Source organism: Arvicanthis niloticus, chromosome 5 (genome assembly GCF_011762505.2).
Source record: "Arvicanthis niloticus isolate mArvNil1 chromosome 5, mArvNil1.pat.X, whole genome shotgun sequence".
Lineage (NCBI taxonomy): Eukaryota > Metazoa > Chordata > Mammalia > Rodentia > Muridae > Arvicanthis > Arvicanthis niloticus.
Window position 1 is genome coordinate 30695831 of NC_047662.1, and position 13468 is coordinate 30709298.

General features: G+C 44.5%; 1 protein-coding gene and 1 long non-coding RNA gene across 4 annotated transcripts; one reads left to right on the forward strand and one right to left on the reverse strand.

The window, feature by feature from the left end:
- Nucleotides 1–6366: 6366 nt before the first annotated feature.
- Nucleotides 6367–8240, reverse strand: LOC143442356 (uncharacterized). The gene is made up of 2 exons (XR_013110466.1): nucleotides 7968–8240; nucleotides 6367–7645 (listed from the first exon to the last, which is right to left on the reverse strand). It is a non-coding gene; the product is annotated as an uncharacterized LOC143442356 (long non-coding RNA).
- Ndufs5 (NADH:ubiquinone oxidoreductase subunit S5) lies at nucleotides 7552–11811 on the forward strand. 3 transcript variants are annotated; one of them, XM_034502863.2, is made up of 3 exons: nucleotides 7552–7670; nucleotides 9657–9874; nucleotides 11601–11811. In XM_034502863.2, the coding sequence occupies exons 2-3, from the start codon at nucleotides 9659–9661 to the stop codon at nucleotides 11703–11705; spliced, it is 321 nt and encodes a 106-aa protein (XP_034358754.1). In that variant the 5' UTR covers nucleotides 7552–7670; nucleotides 9657–9658; the 3' UTR covers nucleotides 11706–11811. The 3 variants fall into 3 exon arrangements, with proteins under 3 accessions (XP_034358754.1, XP_034358753.1, XP_034358755.1); XM_034502862.2 differs by having other exon boundaries at nucleotides 7570–7708; XM_034502864.2 differs by having other exon boundaries at nucleotides 7606–7746.
- Nucleotides 11812–13468: the final 1657 nt, after the last annotated feature.

The following is a 13468-nucleotide window of genomic DNA, read 5'->3' on the forward strand; positions in this document are numbered from 1 at the left end:
CCAGGCTGACCTAAAGTCACACAGATCCACCTCACTCTGCCTCTGAGATTAAAGGTGTTCCCCACCACACCCTGTCCCTCATTACTTTTTTTTTCTTTCTTTTTTTATTCTTTTTTTTTGGTTTTTCGAGACAGGGTTTTTCTGTGTAAGCCTGGCTGCCCTGGAACTCACTCTGTAGACCAGACTGGCCTTGAACTCAAAAATCCACCTGCCTCTGCCTCCCAAGTGCTGGGATTAAAGGCATGTGTCACCACTGCCCGGCTCATTACTTTTTTTTTTTTTAAGTTCATGATTTTGTATTAGACTTCATTCACAACTACTCTAGGACACGTGTAATTCCAGTTCCAGGGGATCTGATGCCTCAGGAACCCAGACAACATGCACATACCTACACCTAAGACACACATAATTAAAATAACAGACAACCCAGCCTCTAGGATTACTATTTTTAATGGAAGAAATGGTTAACATACATTGGGCAAGTTTGCTTGCATCTGTGAATCCAACATTTGAGAAGTAAAAAAATTCAGGACCCTAACTACAATTCAAGGCCTGACAAAGTTATCTAAAGCTCTCAAAAACACTGGTAAGGGAGGGATTGGAGAGATGGTTCGGGGGTTAGGGGAACTGCCTTATAGTGGAGAATGGTAGAGGGAAGACCCTGACATTCTCAGGCCTCAAGGTGTGTGCATACCTGAACATGTGTGGGTACACACAGATTTCAAGGGACATAGATCAAGTGATAATGATAGCAGCTGGGTGATTAGATTGTGAGGACTTCTGAGGTATACTGCACCTGCAGTGTGTCGTCATGCCCCTTCATTTTGTCTTCATAACATCCTGTCAGGCACTTGTCTTGGTGACTCTTCCACTACTGCACTGAGCTCTTTTATTACCTGTTATCTCACCTCCTAACTGATGAGTGAAGGACGAGTCTATGTGTCTATTTAGCACTGACCTAGGACTCCCCTCAACCCCCAGGTCAAATGTGTTAAGCCTTCTCCAGACTATCTCACAGTCTAGTGGACGGAAGAGCAACAGTTCCCTGCTTTGTTAGGCATTGTGTGCCTCTGGGAAAGAGCAGAGTGTATGCTAGGGAAGGCTTCCGGCCCAGGCAGCATCCCTGCAGGAGTTTAATTACCTTCTGTTAGGGATACCGACTCAGTAATAAAGCTATTTGGTTTATGAAACTCCAGTGAGTTAATTTATGGTGAGAATGTATGGTGGGTATAGTAAACTGCCTGGTGCTTTGTGTAATCATACCACTCAGGAAGCCCAATGTTTGGGTCAAGAGGCAGCTCCATATATCAACATAAGAGAAAGTCTTGAGTAGAGACAGGATCTTCTGTAGTCCAGGCCGGCTGCCTCCTGATGAGGCTGAAGTGATCCTTGACTTTACTTCCTAGCTCCACCTCCCAAGAGCTGAGATTACAGGTTTGCATCACCACAATACCTGGTTTCTTATGGCTCTGGGGATCCAGCACTCTACCAACCAAGGTACATTCCCAGCCCTAGGGGAATTGAAGTGGAAACTTAAGGGGTTTTTTTTGGAAAGTCGGTTGGATGGTCTTTTGCTGGGGCTGTTTAGCTGAAGCAGACACAGGTGAAAGGATGCTCTTCTAAAGCAAGCACATGAAAGGACATGTGATGAAAGATTCTTTGTTAACAACACACATGTATTGGTCTGCCTTACATTGCGTAATTGAGCTGCATTTGTTGGGACTCCATAGAGAGAAATACAACAGAAAACTGGTGGCATGCTGCAGATTCTTGCTGCTTTCTTGAACTTGGGTTGATTGGCAGAGTGATGTCAGCTGAGACAGACACATGCTAAGGCAAGACCGGTGGAGGGCACATGATGTTTGGAGGGTATACATAGGACTCACGGACAATGACAGAGGCTGAACTTGGCTTACTTATAGAGCAAGCCTTACAACACTTGTGGCTCTCCCGTCTTCATTCTTTGATTCGCTGAGAAAGGCACAACTAGGAACTTCTGACAATCCTCCCTGGTCCTTCCTACTGACCTGTGCTGAGGCTGAAGCCTGGCTGTCTCTGCTAGGTTGTGTCACCCCTGTTGCTAATCCGACTCTACCAAACTGAACTGCTGGTGTATCTGAGAGGTGTTTGTGAGTGAATGGAGCTGCCGCTGCCTGCTAACCTGTGAACTGAACTGCTGATTTCCAAACAACACAGACGGGAGTTGCTCCAAAGAACTTTTCTAAACAGGTCCACTACTTCTGTTGGGTGGTGGGCTACAAGGGAAGTTAAAATGTTTAAGAACCATCATTAAAAATAAGGTTTGAGCCGGGCGGTGGTGGCGCACGCCTTTAATCCCAGCACTTGGGAGGCCGAGGCAGGCGGATTTCTGAGTTCGAGGCCAGCCTGGTCTACCGAGTGAGTTCCAGGACAGCCAAAGGCTATACAGAGAAACCCTGTCTCGAAAAAAAACAAAAACAAAAACAAAAAAAAAAAAAAAAAAAAAAAATAAGGTTTGAAAAAATTTAAAGTTACAGGGAGTTCTTTTGTTTGGTTTGTGTGTGTGTATGTGTGTGTGTTTGCCCCAATCTTGCTATATAGCTCTGACTGTTTTGGAATTCACTATGTAGACAGGATGGCCTTGCATTCACAGAGAACCACCTGTCTCTGCCTCCCAAGGGGAGCTCTAAGGATAGACTATCTTCTGCCCTCCAGTTGTCTCTGGCATCTTGAGCCTGACAGCCTTGTTTCTGACTCACTTTGCTTACGGGATTCCTGGTTGGGTTTATTCAGCTTGGTATTTCCTCCATCTCCAAATGGAATTCTCAGGGTCTGTGTTCTGTCCTACAGCTTGGTAAGTGGCCTGAGAGTTTCCAGCATCAAGGGCTTCCCTTGTGTTGGGCTTCACAGACTACCAGTTTGTTCAGATCTTCCTAACAACAGTGTAAGACATTTAAAGTTTCCACTATGGGAATGGTCCCAGGACAGAGCCCTGTAAGTGGATATTGAGGGTACTTGAGATAACCCTGCAGCACCAGTGAGGTCCAGACACCTGGTCCTCCGGCAGCCACTGAATTTTTTTTAGAGAGGTTGTGCTGAGGCTTTTCATTTCAAGGGTCTTGGAGTCTCCATGTCTGGGAGGTGAAGACAGGTATAAAGTCTTTTGCTTCATTATACAATCCTTAAGAACCATTGAGGAGGGAAGGTGTGGAAGGTAAGGGACACAGTGATGGGGGACCCACAAACATATATATATCTGTCTTGGGACCCAACATAGAGAATTTCCAAAGCCTGGGCACCATAGCAACAACTCAGGTGCAGTTCTTGCTTGGTCTTGAAGTTGTAGTTCTCCAGCATTTGCTTGGGAGGACCCTGTTGTCTGAGATGTCCAATGGTGGATATCTGTTCACATTCAAATCTACAATGGATATAAGGCTGGCGGGGCCAGAGAAAGGGCTTAGTAAAATGTCTGAAGGATTGGAATTTCCATCAGAAGCTGGCGAGACAAACAGTGGATGAATAGATTTGAGGAGGGGAGATAGTGGTAGCATGTCAGGCATAAGAGAGTCAAACTTAAGATCAAGAGGGGAAGGGCACCTGCCACCCAGCCTGACGCCCTGAATTCATCCTGCCTGAGCCCCTAGAGTTCAATCCCCTGGATTTAGGTGGTAGAAGGATGGAACCAACACATACACACAAATGCATGCACACACACATACACGCACATACATACACAATGTAATTTTTACTTCTAGATAACTGAAGATACAAGTTTGGGAAAGAGTATATCTCAAGATTTGGAAATAGAGCATCAAGCCTAAGAATTTGGGCATTTTGAAACACTGACTCCACAGTTCAGCCAGAGTGAATGGCTCCCTCCTTTGAGTTCTGTGTGTGCTTCAGGGCATCATCCATGCTGAGGAGGGTTCTCTTGGCATGCTATGCCCCAGGTTCCACTTCATCTTTTTATAACAGATCATTCATCACACAAACTGACTGTATCTTAGTGTCAGCAACCCAACAAGGACCATGGCATGTGGCAAGGTGACCCAGCTTGGGTGACATTGTGTCCCAAAAAGCCAGGGTTCAGCACTCATTATCAATAAAAGAGTCAAATTAGTAGCAAAAGGAGAAAAAAGATTTATTCAATGAAGTTACACTGAAAAGAAGGACAAAAAGATCCAGTGATTGCTCCAAGTTTCTCCTCTGGGTCCTGACATGAAGATAGGGTTTAAATAGAAGGCAAGAGCTCTGCATAACTAACCAATCTGGCCAAGGTGCAGTTCCCCTGCCCACTACCACCTCAGTTCCAACCTCTCCTACATCTGGTAAGTTGGTAAAGCTAGAAGTTGGTTGTTTGGCAACCAACGATGGCTAACCCACTTGAGGAGGGACTTCTTGCCTACAGGAATCCTGTCATCAAACCTGTCATCAAAGATAAGATTGGGACAAAGTAGAAATTCAGTTGACTAGGCAATATTTGGGGTTACAGTAGATTTCTAGCTTCTCTTGAAATTTTGCATAGACAGGAGTGGTGGCACACACTTTTAATCCCAGCACTGTGAAAGGCAGAGGCAGGTGGATCTCTATGAGTTCAAAGCTAGCATGGTCTACAAAGCTGTTCCAGGGAGCCAGGGAAGTTATACAGAGAAAACTCTGTCAAAAAAGAAAAAAAAAAAAGCAAATAAAACAAAAGAGCAAGATTTGAAGATTTGATACCTTAATTCTCTTATAACAAAAAGATGGCCGGGCGGTGGTGGCCCACGCCTTTAATCCCAGCACTTGGGAGGCAGAGGCTGGTGGATTTCTGAGTTCGAGGCCAGCCTGGTCTACAGAGTGAGTTCCAGGACAGCCAGAACTACACAGAGAAACCCTGTCTCAAAAAAACAAAAACAAAAAACAAAACAAAACAAAACAAAACCCAATAAGATGGAGCTATGGAGGGCTGGTGAGATGGCTCAGTGGTTAAGAGCACTGGCTGCTCTTCCAGAAGTCATGAGTTCAATTCCCAGCAACCACAGGATAGCTCACAACAATCTATAGGGGAATGTGATGCCCTCTTCAGGCAGGTGGATGCATATGCAGCAGAACACTCATACATTAAATAAAGTTTAAAAAAGAAAAAAAGGATGAAGCTATGGAGTTGTTTTAGTTGTTTCTGCCTTTTAGACAGAGGACAGGGCTCCAGTTACATTTCCCACTGCTATTATTAGTCCGGAGGCCAAGGATCATTTGTCATTGATCACATGCCTTCATAGTCATTTTCTTATAATGGTCCTGTTCTCACCAGAAGTGAGAAATACATTGAAAACTTGTGGAAAGAATTTGACTTTACCTGCCTAAGAGACTGGAAAGATGGTACCCACTGAGAAACAAGAAAGCAAGGTGGCTGGAGGTGTAGATCAGTGATAAACCATGAGCTAGCATATGGTGTCCTGGGTTCTAGCCCCAGGTAACTAGCAAGGGGCTAGTTACCTGATGGCCCTTGAGCATATGAGATGCCAAAGCAGGCCTTCACAGTGGCACAGGGAGAGGGGTGGGTTGGAAAGAGTGCCCATCAGTTCCTTGCCATTAGAACTTTGTGAGCATGGTTCACTAGTTCCATAATGAGCCAATATTTGGCTGGATACAGACTGAGTGCTCAGAAAACTCTAACTGAATTGAAACTGATGTCATGTAGAACATCCAGCTGTTGGAAGAGGGTGGGTAGAGCAAGTTGGAGTGATTGAATGAAATTAATAAATCGTGGACTCTCTTACTAGGGTTTCTATTGCTGTGAAATGACTCCGTGACTACAGCAACCATTTGATTGGGGCCGCCTTACAGTTTCAGAGCTTTAGTCCACTATCATCAGGGCAGGAAGCATGGCAGCACACGGGCAGACATGGTGCTGGAGAAGCAGCTGAGAGTTCTACATCTTGATCAACAGGCAGCAAAAGGAGACTAATCCATATTAGGCTTAGCTTGAGCATATGAGACCTCAAATCCCTCCCCCACAGTGACAGACTTCCTTCCACACACACTCTAACAAGGCCATACTTCCTAACAGTGCCACTCCCTATGAGGCAAGCATTCACACATGTGAGTCTATGGGGGCCATTCCTATTCAACCCATCACGTGGACGTAGGGAATTTTCTCCAGAAACTGTTTATTTGCAGGCACAGAATCTGCCTTATAGCTCACAGGCCAGCCTTAAATTCAAAGGGATCCACCCTCCTGTTTCAGCTTTCTGATTGCTTTGATGCAAATGTCAGCTAATACATCAAAGAACGTTTTTTCTTCAAAGAACTTTTTTCATCATAATGAAGACCCCCATACTCGGGAGACCCTTCCTCAAGCCTCTGGAAATCTCGACCACCCAAAAATCACAAGAAACCATACCTGGATGCAATCAGCAGAGGTTTATTAGGGGAGGAGCCGGAGGTCAAAAACGACAAGCTCTTTAGCTTCAAGAGCAGGGTTTTTGGCCCCGTGTGGTGGGTTAAAGGGTCTTTTATAGCATGGGGTGGGGGGAGGAAGGCATTTTCGCGAGATTACACATGACTGGTTGTTTTACAAATTTTGAACATAGCACTGGGAAGACCAAGGGAGGGGTAACCAAGAACAGTGGAACATTTTAGAGAATCTAGCCCAAATGATCTAGAGTCATGTGAGATCACTCTGCACACTCATTCTTCTCAAAAATGTGGTTTTCACCATGCTATTGTGTCCTATCCTGCCATTTAAGATTACTATCTTTACTTTTTCCGGCTATAGGGCTATGGCCCCACCTAGGTGGTAGCATCTTTATCTGTAGTCAGGAATGCCTTCCTGCCTTGGGTGAGGCTTGAGGAATGTAATCCAGCAAGTGTCCTTCACCTGGAATGTGAAGGCCTGAAATCTTATTTTCAGTTCCGAGTTCTGTAAGGCGAAAAATCTACACATATTTCATAAAATGGCCTTTATAATTTTTCACTCTACAATGTCACAGTATAAAGAAGTCTCTGTAGCAACTCTATAGCTGTCTGGTTGTTTGTTTGAAACCAAGATCTCACTATGTAGCCCCAACTAGCCTTGAACTCATAGAGATCCATCTGCTTCTGTCTCTTAAATTCTGAGATTTAAAGGCATGACCCACCACTTAGGCGCTATTATCTTTCTTTTAAGATGTACTTTATGTGCGAATGTTTTGTCTTCATGTATGTGCACCCACGTAACGTGTGTGCTCCTGGTGTTGCGGAGGTTAGAAGAGTATGTTGGGTCCTCTGAATCCAGAGTTAAACCAGGGGCCTCTCCCAGAGCCACAAACGCTCTTAACCTCTGAGCTGTCTCTCCGGCCAGCCATTATGCGGCCCAGGAGTTTTAACCACTACATATTCTTGGGGTGAGGGAAGCAATACTCTTTCTCGTGTGTGACCTTGCTCAAGAAGCACAACAACTAACTGTCATGACTGCTGAAAGGGGAACTCACTACCAGCAGAGTAGTAGTAGTGAGGAGAGGTCAGTTTATCGGCTGTCAGAGGCTGGAGGCGGGTTGCTGGCCACGCTTGGTTTCTACGGTTCCCGCAGGCACACGACCAATGGTCGATTTACGGCGTCGCTCTGTAGATGTCGCGCTGCGGGCCTCCTTTACGGCAGGCGTCTGCGTCCTCCGGAAGCCGGCTGTCGTGAACTTCACCCAGGGACCTGACAAGGACACTGCTGAAGTGCGGTAGGCGCTGCTGTATCCCTCACGGCCAAGAAGCTTTGGTAGAGATTGCTCCTTGACAATTTTCCTCTCGCTGTGGGTGGGTCTGGGCGTGTCTTTCTGCCTTTCCTTCACCCCACAACTAAGTCCCCTCCAGCCCTCCAGAGTAATTCCGCCCTCTGCCGGACTCCTGCCTTGGCCTCCTTCCTACCCTGGCATCCCGCTCCTTTTTTGTTGTTGTTTGTTTTGTTTTGAGACATGGTATCTTTGTGTAGCCCTGGCTGGAATTCACGCTGTAGACTAAGCTGGCCTTGAACTCACCGAGAAGCATCTGCCTCCGTCTCCCAGGTGTTGAGATTAAAGGCGTGCGCTACGTCCTGATTTGGTTCGCACTCTCCTGAGCCCTTTGCCTTCTTCCTGTTGTGCACTCGGCTCAGCAGCCGCTCCAGAGCCTCTGTCCGTACTCTTTGTCGTAGCTTCTGGTGCCATTGCCATATTGGAACACAATGCTTACTGCTCGTGTGTGTGTGTGTGTGTGTGTGTGTGTGTGCGTGTGCGCGTGCGCGTGCGCGTGTGTGTTTTATGTGGATCCGCCTCTGGAACTAGGCAGTTGCGCGTGCGCGTGTGTGTTTTATGTGGATCCGCCTCTGGAACTAGGCAGTTGTAAATTGTGTGGGTACTGGGACTTTTTCTGTTCTCCCAAGGGCTTCCTCCCCTGAATTCTTACTCAGGTTTCCGGTGTGGGTCTCCAGTGCTTATGTTGAGCTGTTTCCCCTAGTTTCCTGTAACAGACATAGTAAATGACTAAGAATGGGAGAGAACTTTATAAATTAAATTCGCCCCTGAATTTCTGCGACAAAAATGATATCGATGTGTGTGCTGTGTTTGCTTTCCAGTGTTAAGCACTTTTGTCGTTTGGAATTATTTTGTTCTATGTCAACTTTATTATGTTTTTTTTCATATATATATATATATATATAAAATGTTTTTTCATATATATATATTTATATTTTTTGCTTAATGTTTGTCATATATTCTACTGAGCACCAGAGTCTATCCATCTCTTTATAGCTGTCCGTGTAAGTTATTTGGAATTCCCTGATTTTTAAAATTTTAATTTGACTTGTTGATTTATTTTTAGCAGCTAACTGGCATCTGCTTGATTTTGCTCTCCTAGCAAAAACCAGTAGGAAAAACATAGAAGTAAATAGTCTGTTACAGTAATGGACACAGTCCTTTTTAAATGTTTTAAGTTATAATTATGTGTGGATGTACGACTATGGGCCCATGATAGTAACTGCTCCATGAAGCCAGAGCCATCATATTTCCCAGAAGCTGGAGCTACAGTTAGTTGGAAACCACCCAAAGCGGTTGCTGAGAACCCACCTTGAGTTCCCTGTTAGAGTGGCATGCACTTTTAGCCTCTGAGCCATCTCTCCAGCCTAGGACAGACTACTTCTCTGAAGAGAGAGCCCGTAAAGAGCATCCAAAGAGATGTGTCATCTAGATTAGGATGGAAAGAATGTATAGAACAATGTAAATAAACTATTTGTGTTTATATTACACAAATATTTTTTTTTGGTGGTGGTTGTTTTGAGGTTTTTTTTTTTTTTTTTTTTTTTTTTGGTTTTTGATTTTTGTTTATTTGAGTCAAAACAATTTTTTACCCTTGACAAAAATATTCTTATATATGGAAAAAAATAATTTTAGTTTTCTATTCCATGAGTTTTGTGAAAGCCTCCAAATTACTCTGGGAGAACCTGTCTAATAAAAGAGTTTGGTAATCCCGGCACTTGGAAGATGGGGCCAGGAGGATGAGGAAATCAAGGCCATTTTTCACTACAGTGTGACTTAAAGGTAGCCTGGGCTAAATGAGATGCTATCTCAAAAAAAACAAAAAGTTTGGTGAGGAGAAGTTTGGGGCCTCGGACTTCACAGATGAACTATCTCATCTCTTCTCAGAAGTGTATCGTTTTATCACACTCTTGTCTCCTTTATGTTCTCTTACAGCCATGCCTTTCCTTGATATTCAGAAAAAGCTGGGCATCAGCCTAGACCGTCACTTTATGTTCCTAAGTGTTGAACAGCCCTACAAGAATGCTGCTCGGTGCCACGCTTTTGAAAAAGAGTGGATAGAGTGTGCACATGGGATCGGTGCTACCCGGGCGAAGAAAGAGTGCAAGATAGAGTATGATGACTTTGAGGAATGCTTTCTGCGGTACAAAACGGTGAGAGAATAATGGGTGCAGAAGCTGAATTACTTCCACCCCCTCCCCTTACTCTGTCTTCTGTCCCTGGTAGGGATTGAATCCAGGGCTTTGCATACATTAGGTAAATTCTGTCACTGTACTAAGTCCCTAGTCCCCAGGACCAACTGCAGTGTGTCCAGTTGGTCTTTGGGCAGTGGCTGCTCACTTGTAGTTGGGAAGACCCTGGCACGTAGGCAGTTAGGACCCTTTGGATCTGAGGAGGACCTGTTCTTCCTCTTCTTAGCCTGTCTTCTGCTATAACCAGAATTGTGTGTGTATTTAGGCCTTGTCTTTTTGGTAGTTTGTAAAGCAAGATTTCACACTGGCTTTGGTTGGTCATTCTTGAAAAGTTTTGCACTAGGCTGGAAAGATGGCTCATGACTCATCAGTTAACAGCATTGGCTGCTCTTCCAGTCTCAGTGCCCACAGGGCAGCTCACAACTATCTGTAAGTCCGTTCCCAGTGGATCTGACACCATCTTCTAGCCTCCACAAGCACCTGGCACACTTGTAGTGCACAGACATATATGCATTCAAAACACCCATATATGTAACATAAAATAATTTTTACAAAATTAAAAAGGAAACTTTGGGGTGGGGCTGTTTCACAGTCATTGAGCCCTCATTGGAGAAGCAGTCAAAGCCTGCATATCTAGCACAGTAAACATGGTGTGACCAACTGGATGTGTTTCAGAAGAATTAATGACCAAAGGGTCAGGGAGGAAAAGGTCTTGGCTGAGTGAATTGTATAGCATGTGGGCCCGAACGTTTTGTCTGTTTCCGTGTTGCAGCTGTACCTGCAAACGTATTTTTGTGTGTGATTGATTGGGTTTTGTTTGTTTGTTTGCTTGCTTGAGACAGTCTCATTATGTAGCTTTGGCTGTCCTAGAGCTCAGCTCACTCTATAGACCAGGCTGGCCTTGAACTCAGAGATTTGCCTGCCTCACGGTCCAGAGTGCTGGGATTTATGGTGTACACCACTGTACCTAGATGAATTTATTTATCTCTTGAGTTCAGGGGGAAAATCCATACTTTTTTTTTTTTTTTTTTTTTGAATTTATAGCCAAGTTACCCGGATCAAGAAGTTTTAGCAGGTGAATGGTCTGGTGGTGTCTTTAGGCCAACAGGGATACAGAGTGAGACCTGTCTCCAAAAAAAGTTGGTTTTGTTTTTGTTGTTTTTGCTTGTTTGTTTGATTTTTCAGTAGAGAAACCAAACTTGGAAGGAATAAGACTCAGACTCAAAATATATTTACAAATACCTTGACTCTCTAGATATTTTGTTATATCTAGTCATATATCTAGTCAGAGAGCTCTCCGACTATATATAACAAAATATCCCATTTATTCTAGCATACATTCTGCAGCGTGGCTGGTTGCCTGTGCTCCAGGTCTGAGGCAGCATTTACCTAGCATGTTCAAAGCCTTGGCTTAAGGCTCCAGCACAGGAATTTTATTTTACTTTTGATTTTTGAGTTCTCTTTGGAACTGGCTATGTAAACCAGGCTGAACTCAGACTCACGGAGATCTTCCTGCCTCTGTCTCTGCCTCCCAAGTGCTGGGACTAAAGGCATGCACCACCACTGCCCAGTGGAATTTTTTAAAAAACAAACAAAACAAAAGATAGCAGTAGACTCTAACTCTCATTTTCTGGGTCCTGTGTCCCTTTGCCTTAATGTTTTTTTTTTTTTTTTTCATCCTCAACAGATAAGGCGGATGCATGAAATCAAGAAACAGCGGGCAAAGCTAATAAAAGAGGGGAAATACACCCTTCCTCCTCAGCATTCGGGCAAGGGGGAGCCCAGGCCCTAAGCACAGCAGCTGGAGGCCACTTTTCATGCTCTGTTTTCCACTGGAGAGAATGTTTAAGGAAAGCTCCTTCATCAAGTATGTAAAAATAAAGAATTACTTAATCTTAGTCTGTTTTCTTTTTGGCCATGTTTTTCAGTGATGAAAGGTTGTCCTAGTTGCCTCTCCTGAAGAATGCCTGCCGAACTGAAGCCAGAAACCCAGTAGGGGGACGCTACTCTAGGCAGCCAGCTTTCGAGTCCATTTGCATAACAAGGCTCGTTTTTATTATAGCTCCTTTGACAACAACCTTAGGAGTTTGCCATTTGGTGAAGGCTGTTCCATAGGGCAATCTGTTCAAGGTTATTTAAATGCACAAAACTGCTACTTGTCTTCTGGGAACCATCTGAGGTGCGGGAGCACCCTCTGAGGAAGGTCGCAGCTAGTCCTGTGTTCTTTCTACAAAGTCCCTTCTTGAGAAGTAGCAACCTGGGATGTTCCCAAGCCTATGTCACAAGTGCAACATATCCTCATGTAAGCTTACTTCAAACCCCAGAGCAGAGAGCAGCCTGTATTGATTAGTTCTCTCCTTCCACTCTGTGGGTCCCAGGGATCAAACTTGGGTCTTCATGCTTGATGTTAGGCATCTTTTACCCACTGGGCCATTTCAATGCCCACAGTTATTTTGTGCATTTAGAAATGCCTGACTCTGCTGGGCAGTGGTGGCACACGCCTTTAATCCCAGCACTTGGGAGGCAGAGGCAGGCGGATTTCTGAGTTCGAGGCCAGCCTGGTCTACAAAGTAAGTTCCAGGACAGCCAGGCTTACTCAGAGAAACCCTGTCTCGAAAGAGAGACAGAGAGAGAGAGAGAGAGAGAGAGAGAGAGAGAGAGAGAGAGAGAGAGAGAGAGAGAGAGAGAGAGAGAAGAGAGAAATGCCTGGCCCTATCGGTTAAAATTAATATTAAGAATAATTAATATAGCCAGGCAGTGATGGTGCACGCCTTTAGTCCCAGCACTTGGGAGGCAGGCAGATTTCTGAGTTTGAGGCCAGCCTGGTCTACAGAGTGAGTTCCAGGACAGCCAGGGCTAAACAGAGAAACCCTGTCTCAAAAAAAACAAGGAAAAAAAAGAATAATTAATATTTTCTGAAGGATTGCTGTATATGAACTACTTCAAACACGTTAGCTTATTTAAGAGAGCAGAGTGTTCTTTTAGAGACTGTCTCCAAAAAAGGTCTCAAATTCCTGTACAGGAATTTTACTTTATTTTTATTTAAAACAGTTTCTCCATTTAGCCCTGGTTGTACTGAACTTTTCTGTGTAGACCATACTAACCTAAAACTCACAGGTCTGCAAACCTGTGCCCTCAGAGTACTGGGATTAAAACCTTGTCCAGCACATACTGGTTCATTTTCCAGCAGCCATGCAATGACTCACTGCCATCTGTAATGCCAAGGGATCCAATGCTCTGTTCTAGAGTCAGCACTGAGCACACATGAAGTACAAACAAACAAAACATACATACAAGCAAAACACTCATACACATGAAATAAGTCATTTAAGAAATGAGAGAGATTCAGACTAGGGGTGTGTTTTGAGGGTTGTGTGGTTTGTTTTTTGTTTTCCTTACATGTAGGGAATCGTGTGCATCAGCTGAGTGTGGGGTGTGTATGTCTCTGTGTGTATGTGTATCATGTGACCTGCCTGGTGCCCCAGGGGTCAGAAGAGGGCATTAGATCCCCTAACACTAGAGTTATGGATGGTTGTGAACCACCATGTAGGTGCT